Here is a 27,606-nt window from a genome sequence, read left to right as displayed (position 1 = left end):
AAGGGAGGGGACTAAGGGGATTGATTAAAAGTAAACCACTGGTTTAAAAGGATATAGCAAAAGAAGAAAGGACAGAACTAGGAGAGGATATCAAAATGCTAGGGAATTCACAAGTGACAATCATAACTTTGAACATGAATGGGATGAACTCACCCATAAAATGTAGATGAATAGGAGAATGTATTAGAATCCAAAATCTTACCATATGTTGTCTACCAGAAACACACCTGAGGCGGGTAGATACTCACAAGGTCAGAATTAAAGGTTGGAGCAAGACCTATTGGGCCTCAACTGATAGAAAAAGGAAGGAATTGCAATCATAATATCTGGCCAAGGCAAAGTAAAAATAGAGTTGATTAAAAGGGATAGGGAAGGTAAATGCATCCTGATAAAAGGGAGCATAGACAATGAGGAAATATCACTAATCAACATGTATGCACCAAATGGTATAGCACCCAAATTTCTAATGGAGAAACTAGTAGAATTGAAGGAGGAAAGAGATAGTAAAACTATATTAGGGGAAAACCTGAAACTACCACTATCAAATTTAGATAAATCCAATTAAAAAAATAAATAAGAAAGAGGTAAAAGAGGTGAATGAAATCTTAGAAAAATTAGAGTTAATATATGGAGAAAAATAAATGGGTACAAAAAAGGAATACACCTTCTTTTCAGCAGCACATGGTACATTCACAAAAGTTGTCCATTTAGTAGGTCATAAAAACATGGCATATGAATGCAGAAAAGCAGAAATAATAAATGCAACCTTTTCAGATCATAAGGCAAGAGAAATGGAGTCATGATGGTGGCATAGAAGCAGCAAAAGTTCAGACCTCTGAAAACCCTTCCTTACTGATCACAAACTGAATGCTCCTAAGGGACTGAAAATCAAACCTAACAACAAGACAGAGCCAAGGAAACCTCCTGCTAGACTCAATTCCAAAGGTATGACCCCCCCCCCAAAGCTGGAATCTGAGAACACTTGGGATTAAGGGGAAGGCAGAAGGAAGGTCCCAGGACCCCTCCCTTCCCACCTAGAGCACTAAGCCTCCAGTGGCAGCAGGAACCACTGGGTGAGCAAAGGCATTGATCTGAAGGGTTTACCTTGTGGGCAGGGCTGTGCCAGGCTCAGAGCATCGAACACAGGAGGAGGGGAAGGAGCTGGAGAGGGAGCACATAGCTGGCAGCCTGGACAGAGTGGCAGAGACCCTCCATATTACTCCAGCCTACCAGGAGGTTTTGGCCTCAGAGCACATCCAGACCAACCCAGCTGAAGTAATCCCATCAAAAGTCTTCAGAGCTCAGGGAATCCCAAGTTCCAACACCCCTCCCTCACAGACTGCTGGACTTTAATTAAATCAAAAGCCTCCAGAGGACAGGGAAACTCAAACTCCAACACCCCTCCCCCACAAACTGCACCGAGAGATCTGACAAAGCTCCAAGAGGGGAGACTGACAGAAAGCCCCCAAACCAAAAAAAATGAAAGGAGCAAGAGCACAGACAAATACAGGGAGCAAAGAAGGGGGTAAATATAAGCAAACAACAGAAAAATAAGAAAGAAATTAAAATCGACACCGTCTGTATGGGCTCATCAGAACAAAGAGCAAATGAAACAGAGGAGGAGGGATCACCAAACCATAAAGCAGAAATCCCAGCAAATTGGATACAGACTTTGGAAGAACTCAAAATGCAATTCAAAACACAATTAAGAGAGGCTGAAAACAATTGGGAAAAGAATTTAAAAACTAAGATAAGTCATCTGGAAACAGAAAATAGTGTCTTGAAAGTCAAAATCAACCAGCTTGAACATGAGGCAAAGGAGATGAGAGATGAATGATGGAGAGAGAATGAAAGATGACCTCCAAAGAAAATCAGACCAGAAGGAGAAGGATAACCAAAAAGCCAAGGATGAAATCCAGTCTTTAAGAACCAGAATACAACAACTAGAATTAAGTGACCTCACAAGGCAGCAGGACACTATAAAACAAAACCAAAAGAATGAAAAAATTGAGGAAAATATAAAGCATCTCATTCACAAAACAGAGAATTTAGAAAATCATTCAAGGAGAGACAATTTAAGAATCATTGGTCTACCAGAAGACTATGACAAAAGAAAAAGCCTGGACATAATACTATGTAAATCTTGAAATTTCTCAGACTTGTGAATGTTAAAAATTTTCCCCAATGGGGAATTCTTAATTGGAACAATTCCCTACAGGGAACATTCCCCATTTTGACTGTGAGAACTCGCCAGGATCAGAAATGGGAAGACCTCTACTCCACCCGTACTTAAGACTGCTTTAGGGGAGAAAACTCCTTGCTAAACAATGAAAGTACTTGGACCCATGCTTATGATGAGGCAGGGAGTTCTTTGAGCCATGCCTGTTTTTAGAATTGATACAATGGGATGCTAGGTACCTATAAAGGTCGGGCAACTTGTAAACTTGCCAGGAGCAAAGAGGTGAAAACTTAGTTAGAGGTATTCTCTTGAGGGGATTAGTCAACTCAGCTGTGTTTTCTCTGGTTCAGACTTACTGAGGGGATTAGTCGACCCAGCAGTGTTTTTTCTGATTCAAACTTACTAAAGGGATTAAGTTGACCCAGCAGTGTTTTTAGAATGGGTTGTCCTTTGGAAAACGTCTACAGTGATTGGTAGATGTAAGGACTTAGGGAAGGTGACATAGGAGAAAAACCCCTATATAAGAAAAAGCAAAATCTCTTGAAAGGGAATCCTTTTGGAGAAAGCTCTTATGAGGATCGCTTGGGAAGAATCTCTTGAGAGAGGCTCTGGAGAAGGGAAGCTCTTGGAGGACAATCTCTAAGGAGGTCTTGCTGGAGCTCCTCTGAGGGGACTCTGTCCCTCTGGAGGCTCTGGAGAGAGACCCTTTGAAACAGTCTCTGGCTGGATCTGTCTTTGAGGAGGACTCTGGCTAGAACTCTCTCTGGTGAAGTCAGCTGAGATGGAGCTGGCCTGGTGTCACTAGAATCCTTGCTTAGACAGACCTTGTGGTGAGTGATAAAAGACTGACTGACTGATCTCTCTTAAGATTCAGGTCTAGGCCATGTTGGCTTAAGGCCCTTCATACTTATTCCTTTCTTACTCTTTCTCTCTTTCTTTAATTCCTTATTGTATTATTAATTAAAGTCTCTATAAAACCCAGTTGACTTGGGTATATTCATAATTGGGAATATTTCCCTGGCAACCACCTTATATTTGATTTTAAACAAAATACTGTAGTGAAAACATATTTCCTGTGGTCACAATTTACTCACTCACCCTTATATCTATCATAATTTGTATCTTCCACCATTTTAACTCACTACAGTTTATAACCACAACAATTTTAAATCTAACAACTACAGGAAATTATCCAAGAAAACTGCCCCGATATTCTAGAACAAGAGGGAAAAGTGGAGATTGAAAGAATTCACAGATCACCTCCTATACATAATCCCCAACTAACAATGCCCAGGAATGTTATAGCCAAATTCAAGAACTATCTGACCAAAGAAAAGATATTACAAGCTGCCAAGAAGAAGTCATTCAGATACCATGGAACCACGGTGAGGATGATGCAGGATCTGGTTGCATCCACACTGAAGGACCGAAAGGCTTGGAATATGATATTCCAGAAAGCAAGAGAACCTGGTCTACAACCCAAAATAAACTACCCAGCCAAACTGACTATATTCTTACAGGGGAAAGTATGATCATTCAACAAAATAGAAGAGTTCCAAAAATTTGTAAAGAAAAAACCAGACCTGAACAGAAAATTTGATGCCCAAGCACAGAACTCAAGAGAATCATCAAAAGGTAATTTAAAAAGAGGGGAAAAAGAAAAACAAAAACAAAACCTTTTTTAAAAGACTCAACAAGTTAAAATAATATGTATCCCTATGAGAAAAGAGGTCATTGGTGACTCTTAAAAATTGTTATTATCACCTGGGCAACTAGAAGAATTACACTTAGAAGGATCAGTGACAAACTGTAGAGGATGAAATGACAAGACATAAATAGGTACATAGATATATGTATGCATAAATGCAAATACATTACATATATATGTATATATATACAACTAGAGCTAAAAAGAGGTTAATACTAAAAGAAATGGGGAAAGAAACAAAAGGGGGTAAATTTATATGTCACAAAGAAGCTCATGGCAGGAGGGGGGAGAACATCAATACACTGGAAGGGTCAAGAGGTTGGAGATAGGAAATACTCAACTCTTACGTGCATTGAAATTGACCCAAAGAGGGAAGAACAATACAACCCATTGGAGCAGAGAATAGATTTGCACCCTTTAGGGGAGTAGAAGGGTAACAAATGGACTGGTGGGGAGGGAAGCAGTACAAGGGAGAGAGAGGGTGGGGGTTAGTTTTAGAAAGACTACAGGGAAAATAAGGGAAGGGTATAAGAAGGGAGGGGGTAGAAAGGGAAGTAAAATAAGGGGGGATCTAGGGGGACTGATTAAAAACAAACACTGGTGTAGAAGGAAATAGTGAAAGAAGAAAAGGCAGGACCAGGAGTAGAAATCAAAATGCTGGGAAATACTCAGCTAGTAATCATAACTCTGAATGTGAATGGAATGAACTCACCCATAAAACGCAAGCTAATAGCAGAGTGGATTAGAATCAAAAATCCTACCATATGCTGTCTACAAGAAACACACATGAGGAAGGTAGATACACATAGGGTGAAACTAAGAGGATGGAGCCAAATCTCTTGGGCATCAACTGATAAAAAGAAGGCAGGAGTCACAATCATGATATCTAACAAAGCCACAGTAAAAATAAATCTAGTTAAAAGAGATAGGGAAGGTAATTACATGCTGATAAAAGGCAGTATAGACAATGAGAAAATATCAGTACTCAACATGTATGCACCAAAAGGCATAGCATCCAAATTTCTAAAGGAGAAAATAGTGGAGCTCAAGGATGAAATAGATGGAAAAACTATACTAATGGGAGACCTGAACCTTCCTCTATATGAACTACATAAATCAAACAAAAAAATAAATAAGAAAGAGGTAAGAGAAGTAAATGAAATCTTAGAAAAATTGGAGTTAGTAGATATGTGGAGAAAAATAAATAGGGACAAAAAGGAATACACTTTCTTTTCAGCAGCCCATGGTACATTCACAAAAATTGACCATGTAATAGGGCATAAAACCATTGCAAACAAGTGCAAAAGAGCACAAATAATGAATGCAACCTTCTCAGATCACAATGAAATGAAAATAATAATTAATAAGGGTACATGGAGAGGTAAATAAAAATTAATTGGAAATTAAACAATATGATTCTCCAAAACCAGTTAGTTAAAGAACAAATCATAGAAACAATTAATAATTTCATTGAAGAAAATGACCAATGATGAGACATCCTTTCAAAACCTATGGGATACAGCCAAAGCAGTCCACAGGGGGAAATTTATATCCTTGAGTACATATATTAACAAATTAAGAAGGGCAGAGGTCAATAAATTGGGCATGTTAATTAAAAAAACTAGAAAGTGAACAAATTAAAAATCCTCAGATGAAGAATAAATTAGAGATCCTAAAAACCAAAGGAGAAATTAATAAAATTGAAAGTCAAAGACCTATTGATTTAATAAATAAGACTAGAAGCTGGTGCTTTGAAAAAACAAATAAAATAGACAAAGTACTGGTCAGTTTGATTAAAAAAGGAAAGAAGATAACCAAATTGACAGTATCCAAGATGAAAAGGGAAACCTCACCTCTACTGAAGAGGAAATTAAGGCAATCATTAAAAACTACTATGCCCAATTATATGGCAACAAATATGGCAATCTATGTGATATGGATGAATACTTACAAAAATATAAATTGCCTAGACTAACAGAGGAAGAAATAAGTTACCCAAACAACCCTATATCAGAAAAAGAAATTAAACAAGTCATCAAAGAACTCCCTAAGAAATAATCCCCAGGTCCAGATGGATTCACAAATGAATTCTATCAAACATTCAAAGAACAACTAATCCCAATATTACACAAACTATTTGACAGAATAAGCCAAGAAGGAGTTCTACCAAATTCATTTTACAACACAAACATGGTACTGATCCCAAAGACATCAGGTCAAAAACAGAGAAAGAAAACTATAGACCAATATACGTAATGAATATAGATGCAAAAATCTTAAATAGGATACTAGCAAAAAGACTCCAGCAAGTCATGATGAGGGTTATTCACTATGACCAGGTAGGATTCATACCAGGAATGCAAGGATGGTTCGATATTAGGAAAACCATCTGCATAATTGCCCATATTAACAAGCAAAATAAAAAATCACATGATTATCCCAATAGATGCAGAAAAAGCCTTTGATAAAATATAACACCCATTCCTATTGAAAACACTAGAAAGTATAGGAAAAGAAGGGCCTTTCCTAAAAATAATAAACAGTATATATCCAAAACCATCAGCTAATATCATCTGCAATGGGGATAAACTAGATGTATTCCCAATAAGATCAGGAGTGAAACAAGGATGCCCATTATCACCTCTACTATTTGACATTGTACTAGAAACACTAGCAGTAGCAATTAGAGAAGAAAAAGAAATTGAAGGTATTAAAATAGACAATGAAGAGACCAAGCTATCACTCTTTGCAGATGCTATGATGGTTTACTTAATGAATCCTAGAGAATCAACCAAAAAGCTAGTTGAAACAGTCGACAATTTTAGCAAAGTTGCAGGATACAAAATAAACCCGCATCAATCATCAGCATTTCTATATATCTCCAACCCATTTCAGCAGCAAGAATAAGAAAGAGAAATTTCATTTAAATCACCCTAGACAATATAAAATACTTAGGAATCTATCTGCTGAGACAAACACAGGAACTATATGAACACAACTACAAAACACTCACCAAACAATTAAAACTAGATTTAAGCAATTTGGAAAATATTGATTGCTCATGGGTGGGGCAACAATCCTACCCAAATTAATTTACTTATTTAGAGCCATACCCATTTAACTACCAAAAAATATTTTTTTAATTTTTAAAAAATAAAACCCTTACCTTCCATCTTGGAGTCAATACTGTATATTGGTTCCAAGGCAGAAGAGTGGTAAGGGCTAGGCAATGGGGGTCAAGTGACTTGCCCAGGGTCACACAGCTGGGAAGTGTCTGAGACCAGATTTGAACCTAGGACCTCTAGGCCTGGCTCTCAATCCACTGAGCTACCCAGCTGCCCCCCCCCCAAAAAAAAACTTTTTTATTGAATTAGAAAAAAAATCACAAAGTTCATTTGGAAGAACAAAAGATCAAGAATATCCAGGGAAATCATGAAAAAAAATGCAAAGGAAGAATAACTTGCAGTTCCAGATCTCAAACTATACTATAAAGCAGTGGTCATCAAAACAATTTGGTACTGGCTAAGAGATAGAAAGGAGGATCAGTGGAATAGACTTGGGTTAAACGACCTCAGAAAGACAGTCTATGATAAGCCCAAAGATCCTGGTTTTGGGGACCAAAACCTACTATTTGATAAAAAACTGCCGGGAACATTGAAAGACAGTATGGGAGAGATTAGGTTTGGATCAACACCTCATACCCTACACCAAGATAAACTCTGAATGGGTGAAAGACCTGAATATAAAGAAGGAAACTATAAGCAAATTAGGCAAATACAGAATATACTTGTCAGATCTATGGGAAAGGAAAGACTTTAAAACCAAGCAAGAGCTAGAAAAAAATCACAAAATGTAAAATCAATAATTTTGATTACATTAATTTAAAAAGGTTTTGTACAAACAAAACTAATGCATCCAAAATTAGAAGGGAAGCAACAAATTGGGAAACAATCCTCAGTACAGAAACCTCTGACAAAGGTATAATTACTCAAATTTATAAAGAACTAAACCAATTGTACAAAAAATTAAGCCATTCTCCAATCGATAAATGGGCAAGGGACATGAATAGGCAATTTTCAGTTAAAGAAATCAAAACTATTAATAAGCACATGAAGAAGTGTTCTAAATCTCTTATAATCAGAGAGATGCAAATCAAAACAACTCTGAGGTATCACCTCACACCTAGCAGATTGGCTAACATGACAGCAAAGGAAAGTAATGAATGTTGGAGGATATGTGGCAAAGTCGGGACATTAATGCATTGCTGGTCGAGTTGTGAATTGATCCAACCATTCTGGAGAGCAATTTGGAATGATGCCCAAAGGATGATAAAAAACTGTTTGCCCTTTGATCCAGCCCTAGCACTGCTGGGTCTGTACTCCAAAGAGATAATAAGGAAAAAGACATGTACAAAAATATTCACAGCTGCACTCTTTGTGGTGGCAAAAAATTGGAAAATGAGGGGAAGCCCTTCAATTGGGGAATGGCTGAAAAAATTGTGGTATATGTTGGTGATGGAATACTATTGTGCTCAAAGGAATAATAAAGTGGAGGAAATCCATGGAGACTGGAACAACCTCCAGGAATTGATGCAGAGTGAAAGGAGCAGAACCAGGAGAACATTGTACACAGAGACTGATACACTGTGGTACTATCGAATGTAATAAACTTCTCCATTAGAAACAATGCAGTGATCCTGAACCACTCAGAGGAATCTACAAGAAAGAACACTATCCACATTCAGAGGAAAAACTGTGGGAGTAGAAACACGGAAGAAAAACAACTGCTTGACTACATGGGTGGAGGGGGATATGATTGGGGATGTAGACTCTGGGTCAACAACGTGGAAATAAGTTCTGATCAAGGACACATGTAATACCCAGTGGAATTGCATGTCGGCTACAGGAAGGGGTGAGGAGAGGGGAGGGAGGAAAAGAATATGATTCTTGTAATCGAGGAATAATGTTGAAAATTGACTAAATAAAAAAAAAGAAATATTAGTCATTTCATATTGCCATTAGGATTAATTAATTATGAAGTTGAATTACTACAATAACAGCACTATTTTGTTGTAGTCAAAACTTTGAAAGACTCAAGAATTCTGATCAATGCAATGGATTAGTGGCAAAGCATGCTGCCCTTGTAAACCTCAAATTTCCTTAGACTTATAAATGTTGGAAATTTCACCATTGGGATATTTCATACTTGGAAAATTTCTTACTGATTGTCTATTGGAATGGGAACTCCATTGGCATGGGAGGTTCCTTCTCTTCCCTTCTTAAGATTACTTTAGGACAGAAACCCTTTGCTGAACAATGGAAAGGACTTTGACCTATGCTTAAGCATAGAACAGGAATTTCTTTGAGTCTTGATTGATTTTAGAATTGATACAATGGAGATACTCCACCCTATTCAGTCCTAATAGGATTGAGTAAGGGCTGCAGCCTAGATCAAAATTTAATTATTCCAATCTCTACCATACTCAAGTTAACAGGATTTAGAAAGGGCTGTAGCAAAGGAGTATAGATTTAATCATTTGAAAAATATGACCTTCAACAGACATGTGCAAAAGCCAGAAACCTCTGGGCGGTCCTGGGTTAAGCGAGAGCCTCCATTGACAGGGAAATTGATGAAGAGTGATTGGTAGATGTGAGGACTGAGGGGAGGCAACTTGGATGGTTTCCTTAAAGATAGGAGGGTCTGGAGACTCGGAGGGGGTTGATTTTTTGGTCGGTGTGGTTCCTGGGCTCTGAGGAAGCTTGCTCTGAAGGAAGCTGAAGGTGGGGGCCTCTGAGACTGTTTCTCCATTTTGGACACGTGAGTAATAGGGACTGATCTCTTTTCTTTGCCCCAGCTATCTAAGGGCTTGGGCCTTTTGGCCCAGCCTAAACAGAAGGGGTATTTAAGCCCTATTCCCTTCTCTCCCCTTTCTCTCTCTCTATATATCTCTAATTCCTTTCTTTTTCTTTTTTTTTAATGTATTTTATTTGATCATTTCCAAGCATTATTCGTTAAAGACATAGATCATTTTCTTTTCCTCCCCCCCCCACCCCCCATAGCCGACGCGTAAGTCCACTGGGCATTAGATGTTTTCTTGATTTGAACCCATTGCTTTGTTGATAGTATTTGCATTAGAGTGTTCATTAAGAGTCTATCCTCTGTCATGTCCCCTCAACCTCTGTATTCAGGCAGTTGCTTTTTCTCGGTGTTTCCACTCCCATAGTTTATCCTTTGCTTATGAATGGTGTTTTTTTCTCCTGGGTCCCTGCAAGTTGTTCAGGGACATTACACCACCACCAATGGAGAAGTCCATTATGTTCGATGATACCACAGTGTGTTTGTCTCTGTGTACAATGTTCTCCTGGTTCTGCTCCTCTCGCTCTGCATCACTTCCTGGAGGTTGTTCCAGTCTCCATGGAACTTCTCCACTTTATTATTCCTTTTAGCACAATAGTACTCCATCACCAACATATACCACAGTTTGTTCATCCATTCCCCAATTGATGGGCATCCCCTCGTTTTCCAGTTTTGGGCCACCACAAAGAGCGCGGCTATGAATATTTTTGTACAAGTCTTTGTGTCCATTATCTCTTTGGGGTACAGACCCAGCAGTGCTATGGCTGGGTCAAAGGGTAGATATTCTTTTAGCACCCTTTGGGCATAGTTCCAAATTGCCCTCCAGAATGGTTGGATCAGTTCACAGCTCCACCAGCAATGAATTAATGTCCCTATTTTGCCACATCCCCTCCAGCATTCATTACTTTCCTTTGCTGTTATGTTAGCCAATCTGCTAGGTGTGAGGTGATACCTCAGAGTTGTTTTGATTTGCATCTCTCTGATTATAAGAGATGTAGAACACTTTTTCATGTGCTTGTTAATAGTTTTGATTTCTTTATCTGAGAACTGCCTATCCATTTCCCTTGCCCATTTATCAATTGGAGAATGGCTTGATTTTTTGTACAATTGATTTAGCTCTTTATAAATATGAGTAATTAAACCTTTGTCAGAGGTTTCTATGAAGATTTTTTCCCAATTTGTTGTTTCCCTTCTGATTTTAGTTATATTGGTTTTGTTTGTACAAAAGCTTTTTAGTTTGATGTAGTCAAAATTATTTATTTTACATTTTGTGATTCTTTCTATATCTTGCTTGGTTTTAAAGCCTTTCCCCTCCCAAAGGTCTGACATGTATACTATTCTGTGTTTACCCAATTTACTTATGGTTTCCTTCTTTATGTTTAAGTCACTCACCCATTTTGAATTTATCTTGGTGTAGGGTGTGAGGTGTTGATCTATTCCTAGTCTCTCCCACACTGTCTTCCAATTTTCCCAGGAGTTTTTATCGAATAGTGGATTTTTGTCCCAAAAGCTGGGATCTTTGGGTTTATCGTATACTGTCTTGCTGAGGTCGCTTTCCCCCAGTCTATTCCACTGATCTTCCTTTCTGTTTCTTAGCCAGTACCAAATTGTTTTGATGACTGCTGCTTTGTAATATAGTTTTAGGTCAGGGACTGCAAGGCCCCCATCATATGTGTTTTTTTTCATTATTTCCCTGGATATCCTTGATCTTTTGTTCTTCCAAATGAACTTTGTTATGGTTTTTTCTAAATCAGTGAAGAAGTATTTTGGTAGTTCAATGGGTATGGCACTAAATAGATAAATAAGTTTGGGTAGGATGGTCATTTTTATTATATTGGCTCGTCCTATCCATGAGCAGTTAATGTTTTTCCATTTGTTCAAGTCTAGTTTTAGTTGTGTGGCGAGTGTTTTGTAGTTGTGTTCATATAGTTCCTGTGTTTGTCTTGGGAGGTAGATTCCTAGGTATTTTATTTTGTCTAAGGTGATTTTGAATGGGATTTCTCTTTCTAGTTCTTGCTGCTGAGCTGTGTTGGAGATATATAGAAAAGCTGATGATTTATGTGGGTTTATTTTGTATCCTGCAACTTTGCTAAAGTTGTTGATTATTTCAATTAGCTTTTTGGTTGAATCTCTAGGATTCTTTAAGTAGACCATCATGTCATCCGCAAAGAGTGATAACTTGGTCTCCTCCTTGCCTATTTTGATGCCTTCAATTCCTTTATCTTCTCTAATTGCTACTGCTAGTGTTTCTAGTACAATGTCAAATAGTAGAGGTGATAATGGGCATCCTTGTTTCACTCCTGATCTTATTGGGAATGCATCTAGTTTATCCCCATTACAGATGATATTAGCTGTTGGTTTTAGATATATACTGTTTATTATTTTTAGGAATGACCCTTCTATTCCTATGCTTTCTAGTGTTTTTAATAGGAATGGGTGTTGTATTTTATCAAAGGCTTTTTCTGCATCTATTGAAATAATCATGTGATTCTTGCTAGTTTGCTTGTTGATGTGGTCAATTATGTGGATGGTTTTCCTAATGTTGAACCAGCCCTGCATCCCTGGTATGAATCCTACTTGATCATGGTGAATGATCCTTCTGATCACTTGCTGGAGTCTTTTTGCTAGTATCCTATTTAAGATTTTTGCATCTATATTCATTAGGGAGATTGGCCTATAGTTTTCTTTCTCTGTTTTTGACCTGCCTGGTTTTGGAATCAGTACCATGTTTGTGTCGTAAAAGGAGTTTGGTAGAACTCCCTCTTTGCTTATTATGTCAAATAGTTTGTATAGTATTGGGATTAACTGTTCTCTGAATGTTTGATAGAATTCACAGGTGAATCCATCAGGCCCTGGGGACTTTTTCTTAGGAAGTTCTTTGATGGCTTGTTGGATTTCAATTTCTGATATGGGATTATTTAGGAATTCTATTTCCTCTTCTGTTAGTCTAGGCAGTTTGTATTTTTGTATATATTCATCCATTTCTCCTAAATTGGTGTATTTATTGCCATATAATTGGGCAAAGTAATTTCTAATGATTGCCTTAATTTCCTCCTCATTGGAGGTGCTGTCCCCCTTTTCATCTTTAATGCTGTGAATTTGCTTTTCTTCCTTCCTTTTTTTAACTAGATTGACCAGTACCTTGTCTATTTTGTTTGTTTTTTCAAAGTACTAGCTTCTTGTCTCATTTATTAAATCAATAGTTCTATCACTTTCGATTTTATTAATTTCTCCCTTAATTTTTAGGATTTCTAATTTGGTTTTCTGCTGGGGGGTTTTAATTTGATCGCTTTCCAGTTTTTTCATTTGCATTTCCAATTGATTGATCTCTGCTCTCCCTTGTTTGTTAATATAAGCATTCAGGGATATGAATTTACCTCTGATTACTGCTTTGGCTGCATCCCAAAAGGTTTGAAAGGATGTTTCGCCATTGTCATTTTCCTCGATGAAATTATTAATTGTTTCTATGATTTCTTCTTTAACTAAACGGTTTTGGAGTATCATATTGTTTAATTTCCAATTGGTTTTAGATTTGGTTTTCCATGTACCATTACTAATCATTATTTTTATTGCCTTGTGATCTGAGAAGGCTGCATTCATTATTTCTGCTTTTCTGCATTTGTGTGCTATGTTTCTGTGACCTAATGTATGGTCAATTTTTGTGAATGTGCCATGTGGTGCTGAGAAGAAGGTGTATTCCTTTTTATCCCTATTTATTTTTCTCCATATGTCTATTAATTCTAATTTTTCTAAGATTTCATTCACTTCTTTTACCTCTTTCTTATTTATTTTTTGATTTGATTTATCTAAATTTGATAATGGTTGGTTTAAGTCTCCCACTAGTATGGTTTTATTGTCTATTTCTTCCTTCAATTCTCCTAGTTTCTCCATTAGAAATTTGGGTGCTGTATTATTTGGTGCATACATATTGATTAATGATATTTCCTCATTGTCTATAGTCCCTTTTAACAAAATATAATTACCTTCCCTATCCCTTTTGATCAGGTCTATTTTTGCATTGGCTTTATCAGATATCATGATTACCACTCCTGCCTTCTTTCTATCAGTTGAAGCCCAGAAGGTCTTACTCCATCCTTTAATTCTGACCTTGTGGGTGTCAACCCGCCTCATGTGTGTTTCTTGAAGACAACATATGGTAGGGTTTTGGATTCTAATCCATTCTGCTATTCGTCTACGTTTTATGGGTGAGTTCATCCCATTCACGTTCAAAGTTATGATTGTCATTTGTGGACTCCCTGGCATTTTGATTGCCTTCCCTAATTCTAACCTTTTCTTCTTCCGCTCTACCTTTTAGTCCAGTGATTTACTTTGAAACAGTCCCCCTTGTCCCCTCCCTTGATGTTTCCCTTTTTAGTCCCTCCCTTTTTGTTCCCTCCCCCTCCCCCCTCTCTTTCCCTCCCTTTTTGTTCTCCCTCTCCCCCTCCCCCCCTTGGTTTTCCCTTCTCCTTACCCTTGTTGGGTAAGATAGAATTCAAGATCCCAATGGATCTGGATGTTTTTCCCTCTCAGAGCTGATTTCCCTGAGATTGAGGTTTAAGTAACCCCCCACCCTCTCTTCCTCTCCTTCTTATAGGAGTTTTCTTCCCCTCCCCTTCCCATGTGAATCTTTGTGTGAGAATGATTATTCTATTTGGTCTTTCTTTACCCCCTATTTATACATTACATTTTCCCCACATGTTAGTATACATAGGTTGATATAAATGTAGTCCTTATAGAAGAGAGTTTGAGTAAAAGAAGAAGATAACATTTTCCCCTTTCCTTAATATTTACCTTTTCAGGTATTCCTTGCTCTTTGATTTTCGGTATCAAACTTTCCACAGAGCTCTGTTCTTTTCTTTGCAAAAAGTTGGAAGTCTTCTATTTTGTTGAATGCCCATACTTTCCCTTGGAAGTATATAGTCAGTTTTGCTGGGTAGCTGATTCTTGGTTGGAGACCCAGCTCTCTTGCCTTTCTGAAGATCATGTTCCATGCCTTACGATCATTCAGCGTAGAACTTGCAAGGTCTTGTGTGACCCTGATTGGCATTCCTTTATATCTAAATTGTCTTTTTCTGGCTTCCTGTAGGATTTTTTCTTTTGTTTGATAGCTTTGGAATTTGGCAATTACATTCCTGGGAGTTGTCTTTTGGGGGTTTAGTGTAGAAGGTGTTCTGTGAGCTCTGTCAGTGGCTGTATTGCCCCCTTGTTCTAGAATCTCTGGGCAATTTTCTTTGATTATATCTTGTATCACCATGTCCAGTTTGGTGTTTATTTCTGGCTTTTCTGGGAGTCCAATTATTCTTAAATTATCCCTTCTCCCCCTATTTTCCAGATCTATCACCTTGTCGGTGAGATATTTTATGTTCTCTTCTAATTTCTTGGTATTTTGGCTTTGCTTTATTGATTCTTGCTCTTTTACACGATCGTTGTCTTCCAGCTGCCTGATTCTGGCCTTTAAAGCCTGGTTTTCTTTTACAGTTTGGTCAAACTGGTTTTGTAGATGCGTGAATTTCTTTTGCATTATTTCCAACTTTTCCTCCCAGAAGGCTTCCATCTTTTTGGTCATTTCTGATTCAAATTCTTCATAGGTTTGTGGAGAGTTTCCATTTCCTTTGGAAGGTTTTGGAGCATTTTCTTTTATATTATCTTCTGTCTGCTCTGTATTTTGTATTTTGGCTCCATAGAATGTGTCCAAAGTCGCCCCTTTCTTCTTATTTTTCTTGGTATTTTGGGGCTTCTGTGGTTCTGTGGAGTTTGCCATTTCTGAATGTGGAGGATTAGCTTTTCTTATCTCTGGTGATCCGAGGCTTTAGTCCTGGGCAGATGTTGGTTCTATGAGCTTTCCCTGGGTTAAACTGAATATGCCTCACTGGAACTGGAATGGAAGGGTCAGACCACGAGGCCACACTCTCCCCCTAGCTCGCTTTCAGGAAGTTGCCTTCAGAATCGCTGGCCGTGAGGCTGTTTCGTAGGCCTGCGGGGGGATGGGCTGCAGCTTTCCCAAGCTCTAGGGCAAGGACTTTCACTGCGACTTGGATAGCAGGATCCAGCCCGTGAGGCTGTCTTGCCCGCCCTGAGGGTTGCTGTTGTTTCGACCAGCTCTCTGCAGCGGAAGCCCCAGGCAGTAACTTTCACCGGGACTGTAGAAGGCCCTGAGGGTTCTGCTCTCTGAGCCCGGCGGGGCTGCGGCTTCCGGGAGCCTTGGACTCTGCGCTCCTACCCCTGAGGTCCGAGTGATCTCGGGTTCTGGCTTTTAAGGGGAGCCGTACCTTTTGAACCGGGTCCAGGTCCAGGAGGAGGGTTCCCAGGGTCTGTGCTGTTGATCGTTTTGAATTTCGGCGCCTTAGGAGCTTATCGTTTGAGATCGGTCGGGAAGGGTTTTCAGGAGATCTGAGCTTTAGCTTTCTCTAAGCCGCCATCTTAACCGGAAGTCTCTAATTCCTTTCTTGCTCCTATTGTAATTAAACTCCAAAAAAGGCTGACGGCTGACTTGAGTTTTTCATTTAGGAATTACATAGCTGATTCCTTGGCGACCTTAAATTAATATATATCAGTCTTTTAAAGTGATTCCCTTGTAACACCCTCCAGGTCCATGATTTTCTGTCATCTGCATTCAATGGAAATGCTGTTTTCTGGTTTCCCTCAAATCAGCTCAGCTCCTGCTGGTCAGCACCCTCTTCCCAATCAGTCCTGGGAGTTTATATTTGTAGGGGGCTCTCTTTGGCTGAACTGGGACCTCAAGAGGCAGCCTGGATGGGAAATAAATTTAGATCGTGTTTACTAAGTGCCAGGCTCTGTCCTAAGCACAGTCAACTGGATTTTGGAGGACTCCAAATGTGCTCCTGTCCCTTGGGAAAATGCCCTATGGGTAGAGGGTGTGAGATATGGTAGTGATTCTTAAATGGAAATAAAGACTGAAAAACAAATACAGACAAGCACAATCTAGTGCAGCAACAGAAACTAGAGCTCAACTCTCTATTGCACCAGCCCTGTTCAGGAAAACGAAACTGATCTAAGAGGCGGAGCCCTTGGAAGGGTAAGTGACCAGGGTGGAGCAAGAGGAAAGAAGGAAACAGCACAGTTCTCAGCCATCTAGACACTGAGCTCTCTGTCCCCTCACTCTCTCTGTGCAAATGGCAGATGAAGTGCATCTCTGGAACACCCGGCCAAAGAGCTTGGACAAGTACATTGAGGACTATCTCTTACCTGACACGTATTTCAAGACTGAGCTCAAAAAGGCCATTGACATCATCTGCTCCTTCCTAAAGGAGAGATGTTTCCAGCATACAGGGACGCCAGTTCGGGTGACCAAGGTTGTGAAGGTGAGTCCAGGACTGCTTTCTTTTTCTGCTTGTCTGAGGATCTGGGCAGAACGATGCTAAAGGTAGAGAGAAGTCTGAGGCAGGAGGGCAGGAGGAGTATCCTCTGGGAGCCCTAAATAGCCAGGCTTAGTCATGGTGATGAGTAGAGCTGAGGTGGGATGTCCAGGTTTGGAATTCCGGGGGAGGGGACATTTGGTTTTCCATGGCCATCCTCTGTCCCCTGGCCTCACTGCTCACTTTCTTTTTTTTTTTATTTAGTCAATTTAGAACATTATTCCTTGGTTATGAGAATCGTATTCTATCCCTCCCTTACTGCCACCCTTCCCTTAGCCCTCACTGCTCACTTTCTGACCCTTCCAGGGAGGATCATCTGGCAAAGGCACAGCCCTGAGAGGCCTTTCTGATGCAGATCTGGTGGTGTTTCTCAGCAATCTCCAAAGCTATCAGGACCAGATTGATCGCAGAAGTGAGTTCATTAATGAAATCAAGAAACAGCTGGAAGCATGTCAGCATGAGCAAGGGTGGATGTTTGAAATAGAATTTGAGAAAACCCGTTTTCTCAACCCTCGAGTACTCGGCTTCCGACTGAAATTTCCTGGCATCAGTCATTCAATGGACTTTGATGTACTCCCAGCCTTTGATGTTCTGGGTAAGAAGCCCCCAATCTGGTCCCTGGGTCCCCCCTCCCCAGTCCAGGATGAGGAGACCCTGATTCCAACCTCAGCCTTTCTGCAGTCCAAAGACTCTACCCTTGGCCCACAGGCCCAGGGGCTGGAGTTTCTGTTCCTATCCTGGGGGATGGGGGAGGCCTCAGGGAAAAGATCAGTGGATTTAGTATCAGAAAAGAGGGCTTCAGATTCCAGCTCCTACACTTCCTGTGCCCTCTGGCCAGGCACTACCTCTCTCTGCCTCTCAGTTGTCCAGGAAGTAAAAGGTAGGTATTAGATTAGATGAAAGGTTCTTGAAAGACAACTGGTTGGTGCAGTGGGTAGAGCACTGGAATGGCAGTTAGGAAGACCTGAGTTCAAATTTAGCCTTGCTAGCTGCATGACCCTGGGCAAATCACTTGACCTCAGTTTGTCTCACTTTGCTCATCTATAAAATGAGAATCATAATTGCACCAATTCCCCAGAGTTGTTATGAAGTAGAATTTGAGGTCAACAATTCATGGACCAACTCTCAAGGTCTTAGCTTCAGTCTGAAGCCAACCAAGGTCAATCAGCAGGTGAACTTTGCTGCATTTCTAGTCTGGATTGTTCCAGGTGAGAAGCTCCCAACCTGGTTTCTGAGTCCTCCAGCCCAGAATGAGGAGACTCTACCCTACCCAGGTCTCTTGCCTCAGTCCCAACCCCAGCTGATTTCTATCAGCAAAGTTTCCTGTCTTGGCACACAAGCCCAGCTGGGCTGGGCTGGGGGAATGTGGTCTGGGAGAAAATCAGTGGATTCTGCTTCAGAAAAGAGGACTTCAAATCCCATCTCCTGTACACCTCCAGCTCTCACAAAGCTCAGTCTAATGGAGAAGACAAACTTTGGGCAATTGTGCACAAAGCAGGAGAAACTAGAAATATCAAACGGAGGGAAGACATTAGCATTGAGGGAGAATGAGTCCGCTGAAGCCTATGGATCCCTTCTCAGAATAAGTTTTTTAAATGCATGAAATAAAATACTTAGAATTATCAGGAAATCAATTAGATCAAAATAGTCATTAAAAAAAAATTCTTAAGCTTTGTGGAACCCCAGTTAAGAATCCCCAGCCTAGATGATCTCTCAGGCTCCTTCTAGTTGGAAAATCTCATAACTTAGGGCCATACCCAATTATGATCTAGGTTTTTAGGTACAGAGGGACATAAATAGACACCATGGAGTTTGGCAGAGAGCCAGATCTGCTGATTTAGTGGTTGAGTCATTCAGTCTCACCAGACTTTTTTTTTCACGACCCCATGGACCATGGTAAGCCAGGCTCTTCTGTCCTCCATTATCTAAGTGTCAAAGCTCATCTTTGGGGTTTCCATGACACTCTCTATCCATCTTATCCTCTGCTGTTCCCTTTTCTTTTTTGCTGTCCAGATTTGCCATCGCTTTCTTCCAAGGAACAAGTGTCTTTTCATGGTCACAGTCTCTATCTGCAGTAATCGTTGAGTCTAAGAACATAAAATCTGACACTGCTTCCTCCATTTTTCTGCCTCTATTTGCCATGAAGTAAAGGAACCAGTTGTCAAGAGCTTAGTTTTATTCCTAAACAAAAGGCAGATCCTCAGCTTTATCTTCCTTTTTCTTTGCCTCTTCTCCAGTGTTCCCTCCTCTGCTCCCATCAGGTGGGTTCCCTCAATGACCCATAAAAAATCCCTAAACACCCCCATCCATAGCCCCATGTTCAGCTTATGCTGACCTTCAGGAATGCCTTCTTTTACTCCATTTATCTAAATTCTTCTCATCCTTCCATACCTCATAAAAATCCTGCTCCTCTGGGAAGCCTTCCCTGATGCCCTCAGACCACAGTGATCTTTTCCCCATGGATTCCTCCAGCACTCACTTTCTGTGCCCTTCTTGTCAGCCCTTTAATGTGTAAGTTTCTTTTTTTCTAATTCCAACTCCTGGTGGGTACAGCCTGCTTTTATACCCATCTCTCCCCCAGGATCCCACCCCACTGGCCTTCTCTACTCTGAACAGAGCTGGTGCTAATTAAACACTGACTGAATTGCACACATTTTCCTCAACAGGTCAACTAACCAGAGATTTCAGAAAACCTGACCCTCGGGTCTACATTGATCTCATAATGGAATCCTCATGGAATGGGGGAGAATTCTCTACCTGTTTCACAGAACTGCAAAAGCGCTTCCTCAAAGAACGGGTTACCAAGCTCAAAAGTCTGATCCGATTGGTGAAACACTGGTATAAAATGGTAGGAAGCTTCTTGGTTATCTGGGAGGTCTAAACATTCTACTGCTTGAGTAGGAAGGGCCAGGAGAGGAGAATGAACACTCAGTGTGCCTTAAGCACATCCCCTAGCCCCTTCCTCAGCTCTAAAATGAAAGCTAATAGATGACTTCTGCCCTGTTGGTTGGGACAAGACTAAAAGTCAGGACAGGATGAACATGGTGCATAGGGACCATATTTCATTCCTTTATTCAAATGCATTTAGAAGATTTCTGGTAGGTGTCCCTGGGAATACAACCTCAAGAACCTGAAACAATTCCTGCTCTCAAGTAGCTTGCATTCTATTGGGAGAGACATGTGGACACATAGGGTTGTGACTAGCTGCCTGGGGGGTGAGGAGAGATAGAAAGAAGGGAGGAATGCCAAACTTATGGATTAAAAGAGTGGTCATTCTCCGTTATTTCTCCTTCCTTTTCAGTGCAAGAAGAAAGTGGACTCACTCCCACCTCAGTATGCCCTAGAGCTCCTGACCATCTATGCCTGGGAACATGGAAGCAGGGAAACTTCTTTTAACACAGCTCAGGGTTTCCGGACAGTCCTGTACCTGATCCAACAATACCAACAGCTTTTGGTCTACTGGACTGTCTACTATGACTTTGAGGATGAGATCATTGGAAATTACCTCCGTTTTCAGCTCCAGAAATGCAGGTACCAGAGATAGGATCCACCCCATCCTCAAAAATCTGCAAAGCTTCCAAGCTGATTGCTCTGGTCCCCTGAAGCTTTCTGCCCTGGCTCAGGCCATCACCTTGGAAACAGGAAGCTAAGCCTATTGCTGAGCTTTTGACTCATCATGGCCTGCCCATAAGATGGCCCCATGTGTACATCGAATGCCAGATTGACTTCATGACATGTTATCAGAACTCCTAGGAAGACTCATGGATCACCCCCAATTTTTTTCCCTAGGATGCTATCTGAAATTCCAGTAGTCAAGCTTTATTTTGGGGGGTTAAGAATTCTCTCTCAGGTTCTTAGAGTTCTTTTGGTTGAATCTAATCCATCCTCATTTTTCAGGAATCCACTGAGACCCCATGGGAACTTGAAAGATAATCAGATTCAATGCATGCACAGATGAGATACTGTACAGTGGTTAGTGTGTGCTCTATCTCTCCCCAGCCTTTACCTCTGTGTCTGACTTTGGATCACAAGCCACATCCTTAAACACTTCCTACATGGAAATCTAGTTTTCCATGATCCCTCCCTACTCACTCGTTGTATGGGTATGGGCAGGATTCTTCCCTGGGCCTTGATATCCTCCTTTGTGGCACACAGAGCAGGTCCTATGGGAAGAATGATTGTGATCCTGAAGGCAAAGGCTTTGGAACCACAAAACATGGAAATGGTGACTATTAATTCTGCTATAGGCTAAGGTTCTTGAAGATTTAGAGAGGGACAGACTGAGAGCAAATAGTTTCTTGGCCTTGGCTCCCTGGGAGGAGCCCTTTTCTTTAGCCTCAAGTCTCTGCCTTACCTTTTAGGCCAGTCATCCTGGATCCAGCTGACCCAACTGGAGATGTGGGGGGCGGAACTCGATGGCAATGGGGCAGGCTGGCACAACAAGCTCGAATGTGGTTATCTGCCCCCTGTTTTCAAAACTTGGATGGAACCATGGTGGAGCCATGGAAAGTGCCAGTAAGTAATAGCCTTTTTAAAAATCTTTCTGCGTGTCATAACCCCAGGGAGAACACCTATGGGATCCTGCAATCTTTGCGTTTACATAGCATCCTTCCTCCTCCTCTGGTCTCAGACCCTCTATCAGCTGAGACTTGGTCTGAGCTTTGAGAAGGGGATTTGAGCAGAACAAGAATATTTAATCCGGGCTCTGAGAATCCTACAACACCATTAGACTGGCATTTCCTACTACCTTTGGAATTTGAAAAAGTTCAGTGTTGTCTTCTTTGATTCCTCAGCTGCCTATTCTCCTTTCAGGTGAAGCAGACTCTGGATGGAAGGAAGGGTTTTTTCCTATTCTATGAATCAGTAGAGACATTTCCTACTCACAATCTAGTCCAACAAGGCAGACATCCCTTCCACAATGAAATGCCCAAAGAAGAGGAGTCTTACTGCACAATTCTATGAGTCTTCTCCTTCCATCTCATGGCTCTCTGTGACCTCAGAGGGAGCACAGGAAGAATTAGATAAGATGGCTGGGAAATTCCTTCTCAACTCTAAAATTCTGTTATTCCAAGGGGATATTAAATTTTATATGGTTGTGATGAATATATAATTGGTGGTTGCCAGTGATTTAATTTCTAAATCCCAAAATGAATTACTATATTGAAATAGAATTTATGGTAATTAGTTTTAAAATAGAGGGAAGATATTAAGGAAGTGAGAAAAGAGGAGAGAGAGAGAGAGGGAGAAAGAGCTCTGGCTTCCTCAGAGCCAGGTAGAAATTCCAAGCCCTAGCCAGGGGAAAAGGAGTCTCAAGACAACGGGCCTTTTCCAGAGGCCCACATCTCCATAAAGGGCAAGGACATCAGCCTTCTCACTCACCAAGGTGGCCATCTAAAAGAAAAGCAGTCTGAGTTCTCCTGCACAAGCTCCTACAGGGGATCCAAGTGTCTTCACTCCAAGTGTGAATGTCTGTCTTCCAGTCTCTCCTCAAGTGTCTCTCTTCCAGTCCAACTCTAAGTCCCAGATTGTGTGCCTCTGTTTCCTCTATTTAAAGATCTTTTTCTCTTGTGTCACCTTCTTTAAATTTTTATGTCTACCAATCACAGCAGATGCTCCTCTCCAGGATTGCCCACTCAGTGTATGAAATGGGTGTTCACATCTTTTGTGGTTAGATCGCACCTTTTGTAGTTAGTTTGCACCTTCAGTGATTTGTTAATACCTTTTTGTCCTTAAAAATGGGTAGATCTACTTTAAATATTGAGTTAACACTTTGGGGATTAAATCTAAAGATAGACAGGGAATTAAAATTTAATCTTCACAATAAAAGAAGAGCTAAGCATCTTCATTTTTGCAATCAGGAGATAGTAAAATCCAACCTTCACAGAGATTAGAGGCCATTAGGGGACTGTGAATGCAACAGTTTTATCAGAAACATGTACTAACATCTTTATATGGATAACACATATCATTGGGCAAGGACAGGTTGAGCCAAAAAGAAAATGGGATCTTCTAGATCTACATTTGTGATAGTATGATCCTGTAATGCCTAGATTGGGGTACAGCTCAAAATTCAATCCAATTTGTCCTGTCTAGATCTCATTTGTGTGCAATATTTAGCATGTTGTCTACCCTGTTAGACTGTGAGCTCTTTGAGAACAGGAACTGGGTTTATCTTTTATTGGAGGTGGTGGTTTTGTGTGTTAGCCTTTAACACAATGCCTCCTGGCACATTGTGAGGGCTTGTTGATATGTGGGACTTAGGAAATGCTCTGAAACAGTAGACTATGGTGCTTTGTTTGTCTCAAGCTTAAGTTTCAATGCTTACATTGGAGATGATACATGGAAGTTAAACAGAATAAACAGTTATGCCCACAAGGGCAATTCACCCTTTGTGGGCTGCCCTAGCAGTCCCTTTTAGATGTCATCTCCATGAGGTTTAGGGAGTCAAGGGGAGATCAGGCAGTCCCCAGAATAAGCAGCATGTATCCTTGATCTGTATGTACCAATTGAATGCTTACTGAATAAAATTGACTTTGATCTCCTTTGCTAGTGTCTCCTCAGTCATTTATACCAGATTGAGAACTAGATTTGAAGCAGATGTAGGCAGCCTTTAACAACCATAGTAAATGCTTCATATAATTTATCTAATTCTTCTCCCTGGGTCTCAGTCTCAATTTATAAAACAAATGCTTACTTTAAACAATCTTGCAGGGACATATGAAGATTCCTTTCATAGGTACTTGTAGTGACCCCTCCAGAGCTGCCATCATGAATTGCTATCAGTGATGGTGAACCTTTTAGAGATGGAGTGCTGGATATCATGCCCACCCCACCCCAGACCAAGTGTCATGCCCCTTCCCCCCAGTTCTTGGTATACTTTGCCTCTCCCCTTACCCTACACAGGAGAGGGAGAAACCTCACCATTGGGCTTCTGGGTGCAGGGACAGGTGAAATGAGGAACATTCTCAAAAGTATAGAGAAGGGGAGATGAGTGCCCGGAGAGCTCCACTCCTTTCCAGCTCTGCCACCTGTGAGCCTCCCACCTTACCCCCTGTGAACTTCCATTGGGCTGCTGGGCAGAGGGGGGATGTGAAAAAGTGTCATCAGGTGTGGTGGGGAGGTGGAGGGGAGCAGCTCTGCCCAATTCCCTCTGCTTTTCTAGTAATGAACTGGGAGGGGGGTTCCCTCAAAGAGCATTCTCCATGCCATCTTTGGTACCTATGCCTTAGGTTTGCCATCACTGGTCAGTATGAGTAAAAGACTCCATCCCTTAGTGACCAACTTTATGTTAATGTTCCCTTCCAAACTCAAGTAGACTGGCCCTTGGGCAACAGGTATCCATACTCCAGATATGGAGCTTATATAGGGTAAAAGGAACTTGTCATATCTGGAGTTCTATTAAAGGCAAGTCCTTCAAGAGCCTAGGTTCACCATGCAGCAATGGGGCATCAGAAAGGGACTTCAGGGGGGATGAAATGTATACAATAAGTGTTAAAGGGGATAAGAGGTGTCTGTCCTTAGGATTAATTATAAAGTTGAATTACTACAATAACAACATTATTTTGTTGCAAACAAACAACTTTGAAAGACTCAAGAACTCTGATCAATACAAAGGATTTGTGACAAAGCAGACTGCCCATCTTTCTGATGTGGTTGGATACTAGAGACAGAAAGATTCATGCATTCCTTGACATAGTAATATAGGAATTAATTTCACTTGATTATACACATTTGTTATAAGGATTTTGTTTTTGGTTTTGCCTTTTTAAAAATCATAGCAGAAGAGAGAGATGGGAAGAAAAGAAAATGATCCCCTTTTGGCCCACTCTGAAGCTGGTCATGCTTTGGGAATCCCTCTAAATCTTGCATCTTTCATGAAGCCCTCCTTGACTACATATTGATTTTACTTCCTTCTGAACTCCTAAATTCTTATTTCCTATTTCCCTCGGTTTTATGACCTCAAACCTTTTCTTCCTCCCCATTGCAAACTCAAATTCCTCCATCCCTCATTTCTTCCCATCATCTCTAAACTAGATTCCTTCTCCTCCCTCCCTATCTCACTGAATCAGTTTAATTTCATAATATCCTGGTTCAGATGAGTTAGCATGCATAAAATGTCTTGCTAACTTTAAAGAGCTATATAAATGCTAGCTATTGTTGGTATTCTTACATTCCAGTCCCTTATCCTCTTGCCCTATCTCCAATTACATCTTGCCAAACCGCACCTACTATTTATTACCTTAATTCCTATTCATATGCTGCTAAACAGAGCTGCAGAAAATCATTAAAGTAGGCAATTACACTGACTTGGTCAATTCATCCCACCCTTTTACAATGATGGTGTCATACATTTTCCTTCATCCCTCTCAAAAAAAAAAAGGAAGTGGAATCAAGATAGTGGCATAGAGGTAGTGAAAGTTCAGACCTCTGAAAACCCTTCCTCGCCAATGAAAAACAAAATGCTTCTAGGGGACTGAAAACCAAATCTAACAATAGGACGGAACTAAGGAACCCTCCTGCTAGACTCAACTAAAAAGGTATGCCCCCCAAAGCCTGAATTTGAGAACACTTGGGTTTGAGGGGAAGGAAGAAAGAAGATCTCAGGACCCCTCCCCCACCTACAGTACTGAGCCTTCAGCAGTGGCTGGAATATCTGGGTAGACAAGGGCCCTAATCTGGAGAGAGTACCTTGTGTGAAAAGCTGTGCCAGGCTCAGGTCTTTGAATACAGGCTATGGGGAGGCAACTGGAGGAGAATCTCAAAGAAGGCAGCCCAGTTGCAATCAAGACATTCCATATTGCCCCCCATTCCTGAGGTTTTTGCCTCAGGGCACATCCACCTCTGCAAGAACAACTCTGCCCTGGTTTAATTTTATCAAGCCTTCAGAGGGCAAAGAAGCTCAAGCTCTAACACCCCTCCCTCACAGACTGCTCTGAGACCCTTGCTGATCAAGCTCCAAGAGTAAAGGCTGTAACTACTACAGAACACATTAATAAGAAGGTGGTAAGCCCAGCTACTCTTTAGCTTCTGCTGAAAGCTGGGGAAGATCTGACATCAGGACTATGAATTTTAAAACTACTCCACCCTACTCAGACCATACTTTAGAAGATTTGATTTAGATATTTCCTGATTTGTAACAATGGAGATATTTGGTCTAACAGAATCAGGTCTTGGGAACTCTACATTGCTCCACCCTACTTAGTTTAATGAGGTCAGTAATGTCTGCACCCATACTCAACAGTCATGTGCAGAAACAGCTGACAGACCCCCGGGCTGTCCTAAGTCAAGCTAAGCTAACATTGGTACAGATGAGACGCAGGAAAGTGACATAAAACCATCTATATAAGGCACGCCACTTCCTCTCTTTGGCCTCTTTCCCTGGAGAGGTGACTCTGGCTGGCAGCATGCTAAGTGTTCCAACATCTTTGTCTGGGTTTTGGCAGTGAGTTTGCCCTTGAGCTGATTCAGGTTCAGGCATCTTGGCTGAGTCCTCTTGGAGTTCAAGCTGATTCCTTCCCCCTTTACTCTCTAAAACCTTACTTTCCTAGAGCCTCTGGTCTTCCTCCTGGCACTAGCCAGGCGGGAGAAATCCTATAACCTTTCCTTCTTCCTTCTTCTTAATTTCTTTCCACTATATCAATTAAATTACCATAAAATTTTAGACTGACTTGGGTATTTTTATTTTATAATTTGGGATATCCATTGTGACCAATAATTAATATAATTTAGGTCACAAAGCTAAAATTATCCTTTAAAGTTTTGGCTGATCACTTTGGTTGTGACAAAATACCCTCAATCTTCTTAACTTTCCTAAACCTTTTCTCTTCTGTGACTATCCCTAAATTCAGCTTTTAATAGCTTATTTTGATCAGTTGTAGAGGTAAGCAAATTTGGATTTTTCCCCCTCTGTCCTTAAATTAGATAGAATACAGCTTTTTTTCTTTTTTTTTTAAATCCAAAGTGGCAGAACTGGAAAAACTGTTTAGCTATGAATCCCCTTTCCCTCGGGGAACAACTGCCTAGATTACTCTTAATTAGGAGTGAAGGGGACCTAAGGAGAGTTTTGGCCTTGCCCTGCTCCCCACATGTTTTGTGAAGCCCACTAGGAAAATAACTACAAAACATTTATATATATGTGTGTGTGTGTGTGTGTGTGTGTGTGTGTGTGTGTGTGTGTATAAATTAATACTAAATTCTTCGACATTTATATGGCAGTTGAAGAATTAGGGACACTGAGGAATTCAGCATACCTCAATTTTTTTATATTATTAGGTAATGTCATTTTTGTACTCCTCAGTACTGTGTTTAGAGATACTAACATAAAAAAATTATTTGAAGCTGAAATTCATAAAAACATGCAACATTCCAAAGATAAAATAAAAGAAATTATGCAAGAATCTGAAGCTAAAATACAGAAAATTATAAAAAAACATGCAAGATACACAGGAAAATATATTTTAAAAATTGAGGCTAAAATGTAGGAGAAT

General features: G+C 40.5%; 1 protein-coding gene across 1 annotated transcript; it reads left to right on the top strand.

Moving 5' to 3' along the window:
* Positions 1 to 16,788: 16,788 nt before the first annotated feature.
* On the top strand, positions 16,789 to 23,663 carry LOC100028903 (2'-5'-oligoadenylate synthase 1). Its single transcript, XM_001378771.4, has 6 exons — positions 16,789 to 17,065; positions 17,426 to 17,714; positions 19,786 to 19,967; positions 20,421 to 20,650; positions 21,481 to 21,634; positions 21,932 to 23,663. Exons 1-6 carry the CDS (start codon positions 16,877 to 16,879, stop codon positions 22,079 to 22,081), a joined length of 1,194 nt encoding a protein of 397 aa, XP_001378808.4. The 5' UTR covers positions 16,789 to 16,876; the 3' UTR covers positions 22,082 to 23,663.
* Positions 23,664 to 27,606: the final 3,943 nt, after the last annotated feature.

The sequence above is a fragment of the Monodelphis domestica genome, chromosome 3, assembly GCF_027887165.1.
Source record: "Monodelphis domestica isolate mMonDom1 chromosome 3, mMonDom1.pri, whole genome shotgun sequence".
Classification (NCBI taxonomy): Eukaryota; Metazoa; Chordata; class Mammalia; order Didelphimorphia; family Didelphidae; genus Monodelphis; species Monodelphis domestica.
The sequence above is the reverse complement of the archived record's forward strand: the minus strand, read 5'-3'. Positions and strand labels throughout refer to the sequence as shown.